The following is a 17673-nucleotide window of genomic DNA, read 5'->3' on the forward strand; positions in this document are numbered from 1 at the left end:
AGCTCTGATTTCTTTCAACAACCTCATTAAGACCTGAAACTATTTTTCAGCCTCCAAATAAAAATCCAGTGCTCTTCCTATATACAAAATCCTTGTGCTGATTTTGAAGAATGATCCATCTCTTATTAGCTTATATAGATCTTAAGTTCAACCTGATTTTATCACAGCTCTGCCAAACAACTAAAATACTGCCATTGTGCAATGCACAAGTGGCTTAAAGAGTCACTACCTTATGTGTACAAAGCAGTGCATTTAAACACTTAGCATGAGAGGGGCTGCACAAAAGCAGCAAGTGTTGCTGCTTAGGGTACCAGGCAATAGCAGAGCTCATGAGCCTTCTCCAACATTTTAAAGACTGCCTCAGTTTAAAAATCATGTAGATCTGCTTCAATTTAATGCAAACTGGAAGAATTTAGCTGCACCTATCTGAAAGACTCTTTTAAAAAATGGTAGTATAACGGACAAGTATATATTTCGGCATGCACGCAAGCATGTAAAGGTTTTTAATCAGGACATCTTTGTCAGAGTCATGAAATAGCAATGAGGCAGTGCTGAGAAGCACTGGTGCAATCATCTGTCACACTCTAGCCCCAGGGAGTTGAACTGACCACATGCTAGCAGTGAATGAAATTACAGTATCATTATAAAGGTGTGCAGCAAAAACAGCCAGTGCCACCAACACCATAGTGGAGCAAGCAGCTATTGCTATGCTTTGGCTTACCTACAGAGGTGGACCATCTCTTGCAGTCTGGCCTCCTTCTCCCTGCTAATTACGGTGGTTTTACATTTGACTGCAGGGAGGCAGGAGCTACAATAGAAGTGGGTCAGGCCAAATCATGTTCTTTTTACAATGTTATTTATCAACGTGTACTTCCTTGCTGAGGCAACCACCTCCAAAATGTCACCAGAGTACTGAACAAGCCCATGGTCATGGAAAAACTCCTTTCAGTACCTCCTGCTGCAAAAGCTACAGTAAACAAAACAATGAGAACAGCAATTCCAAATGCAGAAATAAAACACAGCAATTAATATAGCTGGTCTCTCCTCCTTCTGGACCTACTCCCTGGAGCATTTTCAGCAGTCCTCAATATCCTCCATCTTCAAATGTGGGAGCTTTCCTGATCTTTTGTTTATGACACTCATATTTGAGCAAACTTACCTATTCACAAAGCAGCAGAAATGGCTTCTGCAGCTGTATCTACAGTGATGACTAGCAGTTGAGAATTATCTTTACATGTCCAAATGTGTTCTGGTATTTGGTTTCCTAAGTTGATTTCAATATAAATTTAACACAGGATGTCAGTGGCCTTCCTGTGAGCTTCCTCTCCTATTATTGCCCACAACACAACCCAGCAGATGGTAAAAAGCTGAATGTTATCTTAACTTGCTCCAGAATTCATCCATGCCAACTGCAACGCAGACCCTGAAAAGGGCCTTCACTCAGATAGGAAGTAATTTCAAATTTTATTGGCTTTCCAGAGCATATTGCAGATACTTTTCCTTTCCTTGGCCCCTCAGGGAAGAAGTTGAGGTCCTAGCTTTTATGTGAGGATGTTATTTTTTTAATACATAAATGAGCAATGCTCAGTAAAAGGAGGGAACTAATCAAAAGTTATCAGGTTGAGACATTTCAGTTCTTGCGTGAGCAGTCAAAACTACATCAAAAGACCTTCATCGAGCCAGAGATTTAGAATGGAGAAAAACTGTTTCACTTGACCACATCATATCCCAGCACCCAACCACAAGGACAAAGTACACAGAAAGAAGAGCAGGCAGTCGCTCTCATTTTGGCATAAAGAAAGCAAATTTCTACAGGACAATAGAGACCTAAAAATTCTCTAAGGCAGGCCAGGGTTGCCTTGAAGTATGCCACATGAGCAGTCTCATAAGATAGCTGGAATGCTGGGTCAATGTCACCACAATGAACCAGGTGCTGCACAATGAAAAGCTGCCTTCTGCCTCCACTCTTATCACCTCTGAAAAACCGTGAAGGCCAGGGCCAGGAAAGGGAGAAAGAAAATGGAAATTCCTCTTCAGTTTTAATTTTAACTCATGCCAGGGCACATAAACCTGATGATTTCATGTTGTCTTCCTTTGCATCATGGAGGATGCTGTAAGCAGAGGATAAAGGGCAGCATTCAACATATTAAACACTGCAAACTGAAATTAAAATAAAAGCAAAGACACCTTTACTGAACAATGACAAACAGAAGTCCCTGTATCATCCTTTTTAGTTTATGATACAAAGAAGTGCTCCCAACAACAGACCTCAAGACTGCAAGAGTCAGGTTCTATGTTTTGGCTTTTTTCAGACAAGACAGGCATTTAAGTATGTGCCAAATCTGTAACTTAACCATGTAAATATAATTTCAATAAACAGGTCTTTATCAGCTGTATTAAAAAATAAACCTTTAAAATAGATACAATCCTCTAGGAAAAACATTTATTAAACTAATTTACAGAGCAAGCCAATTAAGGCAAAATATATTACTTGGAAATAGGCTTTCACTAGATACAAGTACGAGCTGGCTTAACAGTATATTGTATATAAAAATGTCCTTTGAAAGCATCTAAGAAAGGTAAAGGCAGAGCAATATAAGCTGAAAAACTGCTTCTTTAAGGCAAGCAAAAAGTATTTGTTTAATCTTTGTTTCTTAAAAAAGTATTATTACCAAAATATTTTCTTCACAATTACTTCCATATTTCTAAATAAAGATTTAAGATTGTGTGAGCATGGATAGAGGGCATTTATAGCCATGAAAAAAACCAGACACTACTGAAGACTTATATGAGAAAGAGTGAGCTCATGCATCAAGAAGGCATTTAAGGCTTAAAAATGTTTAGAAAACCCAGGATAGCAAAGCAAGTGATACACATCTCATCATTTTCCACATAAAACTGCTGACAATGATAACTTGATAGAAGAAAATACATAATTCCATATAAAATATGAAGTTTGGAAGCACTGGACTAAATCATGTTGAAATTGTTGAGATAGGGGCCAGCAGGAGCAGGGAGGTGATTGCTCCCCTGTACTTGGCACTGGTGAGGCCGCACCTCGAGTTCTGTGTTCAGTTTTGGGCCCCTCACTACAAAAAAGACATTGAGGTGCTGGAGAGTGTTCAGAGAAGGGCAACCAAGTTGGTGAGGGGGCTGGAGCAGAAGTCTTATGAGGAGCGGCTGAGGGAGCTGGGGCAGTTTAGCCTGGAGAAGAGGAGGCTGAGGGGAGACCTTATCGCTCTCTACAACTACCTGAAAGGAGGTTGTAGTGAGGTGGGTACTGGTCTCTTCTTGAGAGAAGAGACTGGAGATAGGAAGAGAGGAAATGGCCTCAAGTTGCAGCAGGGGAGGTGTAGGTTGGATATTAGGAAAAATTTCTTTACTGAGAGGGTTGTCAGACATTGGAATAGGCTGCCCAGGGTAGCGGCTGAGTTACCATCCCTGGAGGTATTTAAAAAGCATGTAGACAAGGCACTCCGGAACATGGTTTAGTGGGCATGGATGATGGTTGGACTTGATGATCTTGAAGGTCTTTTCCAACCTAAATGATTCTACAATTCTATGTGTTTGTGGTACCTGATCTAAAACCCACTGAAGCAACTTGAAATTTGTCTAGTGTTTTAATTGGACATGAATTTCATTACTGTTACATAAAAAGAAAAAAGATGCAGCATGGAAAATGAGATTTCAAAATTATTTAGCAACAACTTCAACTAATGGGGCATGGGTTTGTGCTCTTCTTCAGCAGCTCAATGTTACGTGTTATAAAAACTGCTCAGTATCACTCCTGAGAACTTCTGTACAGACACCAAACCTATGAGGTGTTAAGTACCACCTAAGCACAGGCCCCAAGAAAACATCTAATACAGAAGGTAGTCTCTCTGGATTGAAATGCATATATAGCATACATATTACACTGTCAACATGTTTATATTACTAATATAATAGAAATAGCTAAACAATGATCCCCTTTTTAAAAAAGTATACTAACCAAAATATCTCAGCAAATGCCTTGTAAGGTGTCAAATAAAAGCACATTCCACTTTACAAACTGTAATGCTATTTGTCCCAGTTATAAATATATGTTTTTTCTGATTTGTGAATTGTATTGGAAATCACATAGTAGTTAAAAATTGCAATTGCTCATTTCTACTATTGGAAACCACCTTCACTTCTTAAACAGTACACTACAGTTTACAGTTAGATTACAAATCTGTGTTGAATCCACTGAGAATTAGAACATGCAGCTTTCACTTCAATTCTACAATCAAAACCAGTATTCCTTAGTGTCATGGATCAGCCTTCTTTCAAAGGGTCCTGGGTGGTAAGTGTTGTTTGTACATTCCGGCTAGAGCCTTAGCTGCACTGTAGATCATCTGTCGACGGGACATGCCAGTGAATACCATGTGCCAATCAGTCCTGTTGACGTTCAGTATACTCTTCTCAAGCACTTCACCCACGGTCACCAACAGGCCTGACCATCTCAGATTGTAGTCCTGAGGAGTGAGACTCTTAGCCTGTGTAACATTTTGAGAAGTGATTATTGAAAGAGTTTGAAATAAGTAGTTTTGTTTCTATCTTCACCACTACCAACTTTTGGAAGTAATCATTCTTATATCAGTAGGACTACCTGGCAAATTAAAGGGTAACAGAATCCAAATTTCAGACTGCTCCATAATTTGCCTAGCCAATTATACTTTTTGGATTTGTATGAGTCATGATCCAAATGACATCTGAACAGTATAAAACTAAAATATGATGCTTAAGAGAGTAAAGACATTCTGCCATTACCAGGAAAAGTTTTGCCTTTTAAAGTAGCCAACAGATGGAATCAATAATGATACATATTTATACAATGACTCTTATCCTCCAAAAGTTTTAAAAATGGTTAAAATGTCCCTCTGAAGCAGGCAAGTAGCCAAATACAAGAAGCAAGCTGAGCCTAGCAGAAATGGAGGACTGAACTATTTACATGAGATCACAGAGGGATTAAATACTGTGATTCCCTGAACTTGGAAGCAGAAGGGAAACAGTGGGAGAAGTATCACTGCATTTATCTGGTCTGATGCTTATCCTAGGCAGCCACCTCTGGCCACTGTAGCATACAATGAAGGGTAGAAGACATTTAGCCTCAGTAAGACTGTTCTTAGTATTACTTCATAGCATTGCACATTGGGCCAAGTTCTTCATACAGACTTTATTTTGACAAATACTTGAGTTAGTCTGTTTCCTTTGCACATACAGCAGATCAAAGGTTATTAGTGTGTTCCAGCCTTCCTAAAACTGCTGTCTTGCAATCGTAACAGCATATATGAGTTTGTTAGAGTATGCAGTCTGCTCCAATATCGAAATAACTTGTTATCAAGAGGTACATAAAAGGCAGATTTCTTAAGGAACAGGAAATTTTCCTTATTAGTCAGAACATATTGGCAGTAAGAAGAGCACATCTAGCTGCACGTATGGACTGAATATATGATTATGATATCTCCATTATGATCCACAATTGCACAGACCTTCATAAATTAATTCTTTAATACTTTTACTGCTAAAAATCAGTAAACTTCAAATAAAAAAAACCAAAACCACAACCTTGCAGTAGTTTCCCATCATGGTTGCAATTTCTGGCTCAGCAAAAAAGATGACACCTGGTTTCTTAACAGAAAAATGTTCTCAAAACAAGCCCTCAAATCAAGCAATGTTTAGAGTTATGAACAACCATGATTCTCATATCATATGCTCAGAAAACTCTATGCCATTGGTAAAGACATTAATAAAAGAGTATCTCTTCTACACAGTTTTACCGCTACTTCCATTACACAGAACAATAAAACACATTGCTAGCAAGAATTCTGAGGAACATAATTGTTTTTAATGTTGCCTCTATTAAATCTTTTGTACTGTGAGTAACAAATAACATTGCCTGTCCAACACATACTTCTTTCTCTGTTCTTAGTCTGAAATACAACTATATCACTGCTCATTTTTTTCCTGTTGTAATCTAGATTTTGCTTAAAGATATTGGACTGGATTTATACAAACATATTTCTTGCACACCCCTGAGAGAAACCCACTTAAGCTGCAAAGACCTCCTTCCACACCTGAGGAAATATTCTTATTTTACCTATGTAAAGATTCATGAGCATTAATTTTGAGTCACTGAACCAGACTGATGACAAAATTTCAATGATTAAAGCTATACTTCCTTTTTGAGGGAGTACTTCTTTGTGGTTAATTTCTTCTTGGAATATTTCCTTTTCATTAACAGGAAAGTAAAACTAGTGCTTCCAAGTGCCATGTATTGCAGAATGAGACTCTTGATCAAGAATTGCTTTCCTACAAATGCCTAAAGATTTTTAGGTAATACATAAACATGATTCAAAAATAGGTTTTATCCTCATTTCATAAATTAAAACATTCAAGTGGAGTACCTGCCCATAAGAACTGACATCATAAATGAAATTAAAACTTAAGTCTTATGTCTCAACTGTTAATCCAACATTGGTAACAAAACTGAAAACTCACCTGCTGAACATATTGCAAAGGCACTGGTGTTGCTTGGGTAAAAGCTTCCAGATGAATCCCATGAATTGGATCCTCAATAATCAGACATCCAATATCAAACCACCTGCAATGACATGCAAGTTACTTTACTTTTGAGTACTAAGTATCACTCAATTGAAAAACATGTTAGCAGCTGAATTATGACCATTTTACAAACACTACTACAAACGTAGTTATAACGTAATAATGAGTTTAATCAAAGTGTTCTAGTATTTTTCAAGTAAAATTTGTATATATAACTTTTTATAAAAGATATAAAACTATAGTGCATGTCTATGCATGTAAAATACATAATACACATAAAAACATATAAAATACATGAAACTTACATATCAAAGAAACAAAGAAAGGTAGTGGGGTGGGCATGTGTGCAGATACATTCTTCTGGCCATATTTATTATGCTACAGTTTTCATGGAATCTTTGAAAGAATGTTTCTCATTAAGATAACCTTCCCTAACATTTACAAAAAAATAAATATCTATTTATCATTCATGTTCTATATTCAGAAGATTTTTTTGTTATGTCTAATCCTACAACAATCATTTCAATGGTTTATTCAGAGAAACACTTCTGCACCTTTCAGAAAAGGTGGTCCCTGCTGTAGCAGATACAGTAAAGGCTATTGAAGCAGTACCCAAAACGGTTCCCTATCTAGCTTGTAAAAACTTAAAAGTCATTTCTCCCTATCAACAAAACTAACAATACTGACATAATCCAAATAAAACCAAGGGCAATGCATCATCACTACATCACTGTATTCAATTCCTGTAACAGTTACTGGAGAAACACACTCCAGGGAAAGTACAAACACAAAATCAAGGCCAAGAATCATAAAAGATTTAAAAAGGAAAATATTATTGTAGTTGTGGTTTCATATGTAGTATACACGTGTCCACATACAAATTGTATTTTATTCTTTAAAGCACGGGAAGCAAGGACGTTGTAAAAAGAAATGCAAGACTCCAATTTTAAGAAACGACTGGCTAGGCCATATAAGCTTCATACTAAGAGTTTAGTGGAGCAAGACAGGAAGAAGTACTTCACTTGCATCATCTTTGTCAGGAGGAAGAGAGCTCTGGAATGCTCTGTGATAGAGGACTACCTCACTTGCAACTACAAAAGACTGTTGAGAAAGCTTCGTGGTTGAAGTTAACTTGCTCTCAATTAATAAAGTAGTTAGAGTCTAAAGGGTAAAATACACATAAAGGAGTTTGCAACCTTTTCTGCAAATAGTATTCAGGACATGCAACAAGAAGGGGAAGTAATGTCCTTCAGCTGTCTGATGGACAACTGAGAAGTTTAGCTGTTTGGTGGGTGGTTACTTGGAAACTCCTCTCCTTCGGTCATGAATAAGTATGGTAAACAGTATCAGCAAAACACTGACTGCATCCCCCGTATTAGAACTGTAACACCACAATGCGCACTTCAGAATAATAATTAAGCAATTACTAGCACCATGACCTATCATTCCACTGCAGAAAAAAACAGGGGCCAAAAATAGCTCAAATGTTTTTTGTGACACCTTGCAAGGAAGCTTTCAATGTTGTCTACTGAATAAAAATTAAAGCATGCATTCAGTTACTCTCTTTCTACTGCAACTAATATTGAAGATCAAGATGTTCTTGGGGCCTGTAATGTGTGGACAGAAGAGTTAGCATTCCTTTCAAAAATACTGTAGTCCTGAGCGAGCTTTTTCATGTCGCGTACTTTAAGCAACATTTTCAGATTTTGGAATGAGTAAATTCAAAGGACAAGAACAGCAATTATTTTGAAGCAGAGATCTCATTGTCATAGTTACTCCTTTGCGGAAATATAATAAAACATCTAAATCAGAATAGATGGAAACAAATGCTCAATAAAAATTAAAGCACTTCCTAATTCTATTTACTTCAGAAAATTCACCATCCATCTTCCACTAAGGATACTAAACGTACCTTCAAAAATGGAGCAAGAGCAGTGTATGTGTCAAAAAAATAAATCAAAGCCCATCACATGCACAAAAATGCAAACATTAGAAAAGAACTATTTAATTTTGCATTAAGAAAAACACGACATTGTCCTTAATGTTTTGGAATTTAATTATAAAGCTACTTCAAGGACTGTCAAAAAGCATGTTACAAAATCAAATTTTAACGTATTTGAAAACACCATTGTTAAGTCTGTGCAATGCAAATTAAAAATATTAAGTACCTTTTTGGTGAAAGGAAAATAGATAATATATTATCTGATAAAGTCATATTACTGCAAATGCCAGAACATCTCCCAATATACTTTCTGAACCAAATACAATTTCAGAGGAAGAAAAGAAAGAGTGTGCACACAAGAGTGAGCAAACTACTAGCCAAATTCCAACTTCTGCAGTGCCTTAATTTTGTCATTTCAGTATAACTTCATTATATTTTTATATTGTGAATCTTGAAAAACCTGACAAGGATTTTGTATATTAAAGTCTCAAGATGTCTGGACAAAAAGCCAAACATGACCAAAATCAAGTCTGCCAACGCAATACTGAAGACAGACTCTCTCCTTTCTTCTGCTCAGAGTGATACTGTCAGCAACTCTTTACAGGCCCCTTCGAGTCAACAAAGAATATTCCTCCCCACCTCCCCCTCCCCCAGGAATATATTTAAAGTTCTCACTTGTCAGGAAGCAATTCCTCAATGAAGTTTTCTACTGACACAGCAGGCTGTTTTTCATGTATTACTCCTGTCCGACGCAAGCTGTCTATCCTTTCTTGGGCTCCCTAAATGGTAACATAAGCCATCAGACATTCTCGCTGAATCACAGCATAGCACAATGCCTACAGATGAATGCAAAAAGAACTCTAGAACACACTTTTCAAGTTAAACAGAAAATATGAGAGATTTTGAATAATGACTCTTATTTGGATGTTAGAAAAACAAAAAATGAAATTCATGAAAAGCTGTAATGGAATCCCGAACAGTAATGAAAACTATAATAAAACTAATTAAATATTTTTAGTTTGTTATTTTTCCATGAAAAAAGACCTAGATTAGCATGCAAAGAATTCCTAACCTGTAACTGTGTCAAGTTTCACTATTAGTTAAAGCATCAGTATATATTTCTGTTACTCACACTGACATTTTTGCAGCTTAAGATTTGTTGGGTTTAGATCCTTTAAGAGCGTTGGACCACCTTTGTAAGACCAAGGGAGAGAATCTCTTTGTTGTGGTACCTATCCAGCTAAGACATAGGAATCATTTGCTCCAAACCTGTTATCACTCTGAAGTTGTAATAGAAATACTACTACTGCTACACTGTAGTAGCTAAACAGGTAAAGGAACATATACATTATCCTCCTTTATCTCAACATAAAATTTTATCAGCTAATATATTGCTAAAAGGATAGGCTTTACTTAGCTCTGAATACTGCCACAGCAGTTAGGGGAAAAGAATTCCTTTTTAATGAGTAAATTATTTGCTTACATTTAAGAAACAGAATACTAAATAGTTGTTTTCAGGGGTTTTAGTTATTGGCCAAGGAGGTAGTTGCACATAGATACACCAGACGAACATGTACATTTTTAAAATCTGGTGAAACAACCTTTGCTAACTCTTCCTCTGGGCTGGCACAGCTGTCTGCAAGGCTGCACGGTGAATTCTTACTTTTTAAATGTAGCATAGATCTGTTCAGGAAGATGCCTGACAAGTGTTGATCAAACTTTCTTTGATCTACAGAATTAGTGGGGAGACAACTCAGTCTCAAAGACTGTCTTTTAATTTCTAACATTCCCAACATGGTGTACTGGTAATAGATGAAGAAGAAATGCCTGATATACTTTAAAAGTACAGTAATATCACAATATATGCTAGATGTGATGGCAATCAATGACAGTACAAGAAAACTGACGTAAATATTCTTCATTTGCAGTGCATGTGTTTGCAAAAAAAACCCCAAACTATTTAAACAAGCAGCTTTAAACTCATCTAATGACCCAGACAGCAATTTTTTTTCTAAAAAAATGAAATGTTTATCTATCCCACAAATTGACCTCCTCTTTATGGAAAATCAGATTCTTCTGGGCGAACGCTTCCACAGTCTCTCTTTGCATTGGAGGTACTTTAGTACTGTTATATATCAACTTACTTTTAAACCTGCAGCATAGCCCACAGGTTGGGGTGCAATGTTAGACTGTGCAGCCTCTCCAGTAACAACAGCCATTCCAAAGACTTCTTGAAAGGCATCTCGAATTGCTGCGACTTTTACCTCTTTATTAGAAGTAACCACTATGTCCAGTTCTCCCCCAGTTTCTGTAAAATACACATATACATATGCATATATTTTTCTTCATTCCCATTATAAGCTAGTTCAAATACATTCTACATCTTAACAGTATGCTTCAATTGGTCTTCTTCTCATGCACTCTAAAAAAAGTTCTTTTTATGAAGCAGAAGTAATTTAAGTTAGGAAGTAAAAGTTAGATGAATAGCTAAGTGATTCATGGATGAAAGACAGACAACAGGAACTGATGGTTGTTCAGCACCTGAAAAAAAAGCATATCACTCATTTAAGATGATAATTCATGGATTTAGGAGAATAACTCAAGATGTCCATTTCTAAGGATGTTTTAGTGTTCTGGGAAGTGGTAAGAAATGTTTGTGTGCCACACAAACTCTTCCTTATGAAAGGGACCAAGAACACAGATGCAGGTCATAAAATCCAGTGAACAGCTGTCAAATTATGTAAGCTTTAAAAGAAAGGCTCACATTACTTTCTAGCTGTCCTTGGACTGTGAATTTCAGTGTCATTTCATTGCCTGTCTGTGTCCCTACAGCTTTATCCTGTTTTTAGACATTAAATATCTATGGAACTAAAAAGTTGTAAGTATTTCTGAATGATTTCCATATGGTGGTATCTCCATAAAGAAGGATGAGTTTTCACTAAGCTTTTTTAGAATAAAACAAAACAGTTCATGAATTAAAAGAAATCTAAAATTACTACAAAAGATTGATGAGTTCAATTATACCTCACATCTGTCTTTATCACAGCTGGATCATTTTTATTGTCAAACAATTTATGCAAAACCATTTCATAAAACTTGTCCCTGCTGTGACAAGCTTTCTTAAGAACAGCTTAAACCTTTTTCAGACATGGAATATGACATCAGAGAAAGCTGCATAAGTAAACTGCATCAGCAAGTGTAAAGGACAAATTACGGGACAACATGCCCACAAGCAGGCACTAGAAGCAACAGCCATGGTCATGTCTCTTGTCATCCTTAGTCCAATGGCTGTGGATGATGGAGGAGTACAAGGAGAAAGGACTACAGAAATCACCAGATCTACTGTCATTTACCATACAGCATCTCCTCTTGCTTCTGCTGAAGACAGAATATTGAGCTAGGTGAACCACTGGACTGGAGCACCTATTCTATGAGGAAAGACTGACAGAGCTGGGAATGTTCAGCCTGGAGAAGAAGATGCTCAGGGGGATCTTTGATGTGTACACATATTTGAAGGGAGGCTGCAAAGAGGACGGAGCCAGGTTTTTTCCAGTGGTGTCCACTGACAAGACCAGAGACAATGGGCACAAACTGAAACACGGGAGGTTCCATATGAACATCCCGAAAAACTTTTTTACTGTGAGGGTGACTGTGAGCACTGACACAGGTTCCCCAGAGAGGTGGTGGAGTCTCCATCCTTGGAGATACCCAAAAGCTGCCTTGACACAGTCCTGGGCAACTGGCTCTAGGTGGCCCTGCTGAAGGAGGGGGGTTGGACAAGATGACCTCCAGATATCCCTTCCAACCTACACCACTTTGTGATTCTGTGATCCAACAGGGCATTTCTTATGACAACAGTAGCAAACTAGTAAAGAAACAGCCCTTTAACCTGTCATTTTTCAGGCCCACTGACTGTACAAAACCACGTTAAGCTACCTCTTGAAAGAAAAAAAGAACAGAGTCTGGCGGTTTTGCTTCTAAACACTAACACTCCACCTAATTACACATGCTGCCAAAGTCTGCAGTATTTATCCTGATATAAGAAAAACTGCTCCATTGATAAAAAGCCTGAAGCTTAAATTTTAAAGAAAAGAACAATTTATTCTTTGACTCGTATTACTTTGCAGATGTCAGTTATGGGAAACATTATCTTTTTATAAAGAATCACCAGACATATGCCAGAACAGTAGTAAAACATTCTATTTGGTTTTTAGGCTATTTTTTAACCTTTTACTTATCAATTGCTTTACTGAATGGAATTGGGTATATACATCATTGAATTTGGGCAACTGTTTTAAACACTAAACACTGGCTAACAATGGACTAAAAAATTAGGGAGAGCATCTTTTTTCACTGATGACTTCTTGATAGAAATCAAGTCAACATAAGTAAACAAGTTCTTAAAATTGAAAGCAGGCTTTTGCTTAAGTCTTGTTTGAGTGCCCACGGATAGAAAAACTGTTAAAGAGTTTTTAATGCAACTAAAAACTAACCCATAAGGTACCTAGTAAATTACTGCATAGTAACTTAAGAAAGGTAGCTGTGCCCCATGTTTGTGTATTGCAACAGCATAATATAGATTATGTTCTTTTGTATTAAGGATCATCATTTATCAAAAACATATCTGTGTTCATCACAGATACTACATTGCATTAAAAAGAAACAATTTGTGACAAGATCTGTCACACACTATGGCAATATGGAAATATTAAAACCTAAAATATAAGAATTGACATACTCTGGTAAATTCAGAGACAGAATTGTCACATTAAGTTAGGCTTTAACACTTGAACATGAAATTTGATTACACCCTGTGTATTATAAAATGAAATGACAGTTCCACTTACAATTTAAGATTCCCTGTCATCTTTTGTTATAAAAGCATTGATGTTTATGCTTATAAGGTGACCTTTTCCTGTGCAGACAGAAATTTTTGATTCCAGGTGCTTGCCTCAGATGACATCTTCACAACGTGCCAACCAAAACAGTTCAGCTCTTTTCAACAAAGACTACAGAAATACTATTTGGTCATACGAAAAAAAAAAATTATTCAACAACCTCATCCAGATGCTTTGGTAATTTCAGGCTTTGGCATGAGGAATCTGAAATTTGTTTGGAATTGCAGCAGTGGGGAGAGAGCAGAGAGAAGTGGGGCCACTTGTGGCAGACATGGCTTTTGTTGATCAGAAAACATTTCAAGAAGCAAGTAAATACTAAATTTACAAATCTCTGCCCTATTTCCACAACCTGCAACTAGAAGAAAGAATGCAATATATTAATGGCCAAGATGTATACAGATGCTTTCCTTCCAACATGACTTCAGAGAACTTTGAGGTAACCACTGAATTTGCTTACACTAACTGAATCTTACAAGCAAAGCATTTTATTAGAATTACTTTCTCCTCTAGGTAATGTTGTTCTGTCCCATGAATACTGTGTCAAACTATCCAAACTGTCATTGGATACTGACAGATCCTATTTTAAAAAGGGATGGTCATGACTGCAATAGAAACCTTAAATACAGTTCGCCAAATTCTGCATGATCAACATTTACTGTAGCTTTGCATTGCATCCCACTAGTCCTCTCAAGTACTTTCTCAGTTGCTGGCTGGCCTTCTCACCAATTTCAAATCCCACTACCTCCTCACTAGTGAGTTGCTGGGATATTTTCCCTTAAATGTAGGACAATTAACTACTAGTCAATAATTAGGTCATCTTCCCCTTTTATTCCACATATTGTTCACTAGATTAGTAAAATAGTGCAGCAACATGGTTAGCTGGATCACAGAATAGGTCCAGCTGAAAAACAGCTCACAAAAACAAAATGGGAAAACATTTTAATAGTTTCTTCTCAGCCTTATCAGTTTCCTGACCAGCTTCACCTACATGCAGACAAAGGGCAGTACTGGCACAGCTAAGGAGGAGGACTCTTTACCAGACTGCTGGAAGAAAAAAAAAAACAAACCAAAACCAAAAAACAACAAACAAACAAAACCAAACCAAAACAAAAAAACAACCAACCAAAAAAAAACCCCAAACCAAAAAAAACCCAACAACAACCCAGAAAACCAAACCACCACCCTAGATAAATTTCGTCTTTTGCTTCCCCATTTTAATGAAGTAGAAATCTCAGGTCAGTTATATGTGACATGCAATGTACTCCAGTAAAACAAGAAATGATGAATACCACAGTGCTTCTCCTTCCTATTAATTTTCAAGATGCAGTTGAAATGCTATGCTTTTCCTTCCAGGCTCAACATCCAGCAGTACTTCAGACTTCATTAGACCATTTTAGAATTTTAATGTTCCTACTAACTGACTCAGGAACTGCTTCAAGTTTGCTGAATTTCCTAAAAATAGTATAAATACTATTAGGCTAGAAAGGTGAAACAGCTGAAAGTCAGAAGAAAGCCTCAAAAGCTATGTAATTACCTCTGTCCTATGCCTCTCTGAGTATGCCTCCCTTTTGGCTTGTTTTGACTTTAATGTGATAGCTTACACAGTAGTATTTAAGCATGTGATCCAACAGAAAACATACAGTGTATCTTAAACTCAACTCCATAAGGCATAAATAGAGACACAGTAAGAGAAAACAGTATGCTTTAGGGACTATAGACAACATCTCTTCATTACTTTTTTTCTTTTTAACTTCCTCACCTTTCACAATCTGAATCAAAGGTTATTACTATGCCACTATCTGAACTACAGCAGAATACAGAATTCAAATGAACCTCAAGACACATATAAAAAGTCAGCCTCCAGAGTGAGAGTTTCATTGGACAATACACTTGAGAAATCAGTACAGAATTGTGACTTTGAATTAACACAGTACATATACAAACTTCAAGTGTAAAAGCAGTGTGCTATTATATCAACCCCTCTTAACATATACATGTATTACTTAATGGTTTGTCACAAATACTTACTGATGTATGGAACCATGCCAGGATCCAGCGTTGTGATCATGGTCTCCACTGAATGCTTGGTTTTATCAAGAACAGACTTCACCATGGGATTCTCAGCTACACCCTAAATTTAAGCAAATAGATTTCCATATTATCTGCTGTTTTTTTCCCAAGAAACTCAAAATGTTACAGTTAAAACCCAAGCAAACAAAAAAACCAAATATTAAGCTGCTTTGTGCTTTTCTTACCACATTTACACTATACCTATTGTATCTCACTCCTCAGCACAAACGCTACAGGGTATGACTATCAGTGCATGACTTCTGAGTTACAACATAAAGTTCAAATATCATCTTTACCACACTCTTCTGCCACACACTTGATATAGTCCTACTCTGGGACCGGAAGCCTTGAGCATTTAGCAAAGTTGTAGATTCCCAGTGCTAATTATAGTATCATCAGACTAGGTAGCTAGATTTAGACTGTGATAACTCAAGCTGAAGAGTCTCTCTTTTCTAAACTTCATAAAGATGATAGGATCTATTTTTGAATGACCCACTACTAACAAGTATTTCCAGAGCAATTGAGGTCAAAGTCCTCAATTTATAAATAGATTCTGAGCACTGCTGGAAAAATGTTCTACATTCTCCAGCCAAATCATAGGTGGAGCTGTTGACAGATTTAAAAGTTCATTAAATATAAACACAAACACTGTCCTGTGTCTTGCAAATAGCCTTAATGAATGTCTGTATCTTGTCAAAAGTTTAATTAAATTCAGATGAGATCATAGGGTGAAAGACGGAAGATACCAATGCTGAATTACTGAGAGATAAAGCACTGGAAACTATTTTACAGAAACCTTTTATAAAATTTCTTTAGTAAACAGACTGCTTTCAGTCTAATATTAAAACTGCATATGCTTGTATTTGTTTCACTAAATGACAAGCTTTACCTAGGACAGCACTGTGCGCATACGTTTTTCTGGGAAGTGCTCGCTTAATACACTCAACACAGTATTTCAGAGAACTGCAGAATCAGAGTAGTTTTAATTACCTGAGAATAACTTTTGCTCAGCAAAGCTTCTTTCCCATAAATCACAGAATGGTTTGGGTTCGAAGGGACCTTAAAGATCACCTAGTTCCAATCCCCCTGCCATGGGTAGGGATACCTTCTACTAGAACAGGTTGCTCAAAGCCCCATGCAACATTAGAATGCTTTCTATTATCTTTGTAGCAAGCTTAACAAAGAAAAAAACCCCACACTTCTACAACTACTGAGATACTGTATAGCTACTAGGAATTACTCTTTTATCCTATGCTTCATGCTGAAATAGTTCATTACTGGGTTCAGGTACTCTTCTCACCACTGTGCAAAGCACTAAGCCTAACTGTAGAACTTGGTAAAGAAAACAAAACAATTACTCACTCCAGCACAATTAAGCTTTTTCAAGCCAGAGCCCACTGTAGCCACTTGTTTCTCATGAATATAACAAAAGACTTTTCTGAACACTTGCATTCACTGACTAATACGCATACTCTTATGACTACTCATGTACCCACAGGATGCCATCAAGAACAGGGAAGTTTATACTCCTCCTTCATCTCTCTAACAATTTGAAGTTTGTCTGTTGTTTTAATAAAAACTGAGTTCCTCAGAAACATTTTAAGTTGGAATTTCCAGTTTTAGTATCTCTCCAGTAATGCAAAGCCAAGCAGTACTTCTCCAATCAGCAGCCTGGCTACTTATCTAACATAAAGTCATTATACATCTCCTGCAGATAATCAGGTTCCCGAGTAGGAAAAAGCTGCTTCCTCTGCCTATGTAAGATGCCTTTAAGTTCACCAATGTAGCACAAGCAGGGAGAAATAATCTGTAGTTTTATACCAGTGCAAAACATGAAGTTACCACAACACTGTGTACCATAATGCAGTTAAGTTTGGAATTTCTACCGAGTCAATTCTAAGTCAACATAAATCCAAATTGCTCAAATGGAGAATCTTCCACGTCAGCAGAGCACAAGCACAAAGCTTTTGAATACTCAGGTCCTGGCTGTTTTCATTGCTCAGACAGACAAATATGCAAGCTGTCAGGTGCAATGACAGCAAAAGTATCCAACTTTGCCTCTGATATGTTATGTAGAAACCAATCTTGGAACTGCTACAAGACTGCTCAGCCATCTTTGACAGATCAAAGGAACTGAAACAGTCTCATTCAATTCTAAACCATTATTTTGTCAATTTT

General features: G+C 37.0%; 1 protein-coding gene across 5 annotated transcripts in view; it reads right to left on the reverse strand.

The window, feature by feature from the left end:
* Nucleotides 1-2421: 2421 nt before the first annotated feature.
* PRRC1 (proline rich coiled-coil 1) overlaps nt 2422-17673 on the reverse strand; it is a 30546-nt gene continuing 15294 nt past the window's right edge. For all 5 annotated transcript variants that reach the window (XM_075019587.1, XM_075019584.1, XM_075019585.1 and 2 more), the window contains exons 5-9: nt 15454-15556; nt 10672-10835; nt 9203-9306; nt 6523-6625; nt 2422-4517 (exon numbers count right to left, since the gene is read on the reverse strand). In XM_075019587.1, coding sequence (XP_074875688.1) covers nt 4308-4517; nt 6523-6625; nt 9203-9306; nt 10672-10835; nt 15454-15556 — 684 coding nt within the window. In that variant the 3' untranslated portion in view covers nt 2422-4307. The remainder of the gene's footprint in view (nt 4518-6522; nt 6626-9202; nt 9307-10671; nt 10836-15453; nt 15557-17673) is intronic.

This window comes from Buteo buteo, chromosome Z (genome assembly GCF_964188355.1).
Source record: "Buteo buteo chromosome Z, bButBut1.hap1.1, whole genome shotgun sequence".
Lineage (NCBI taxonomy): Eukaryota > Metazoa > Chordata > Aves > Accipitriformes > Accipitridae > Buteo > Buteo buteo.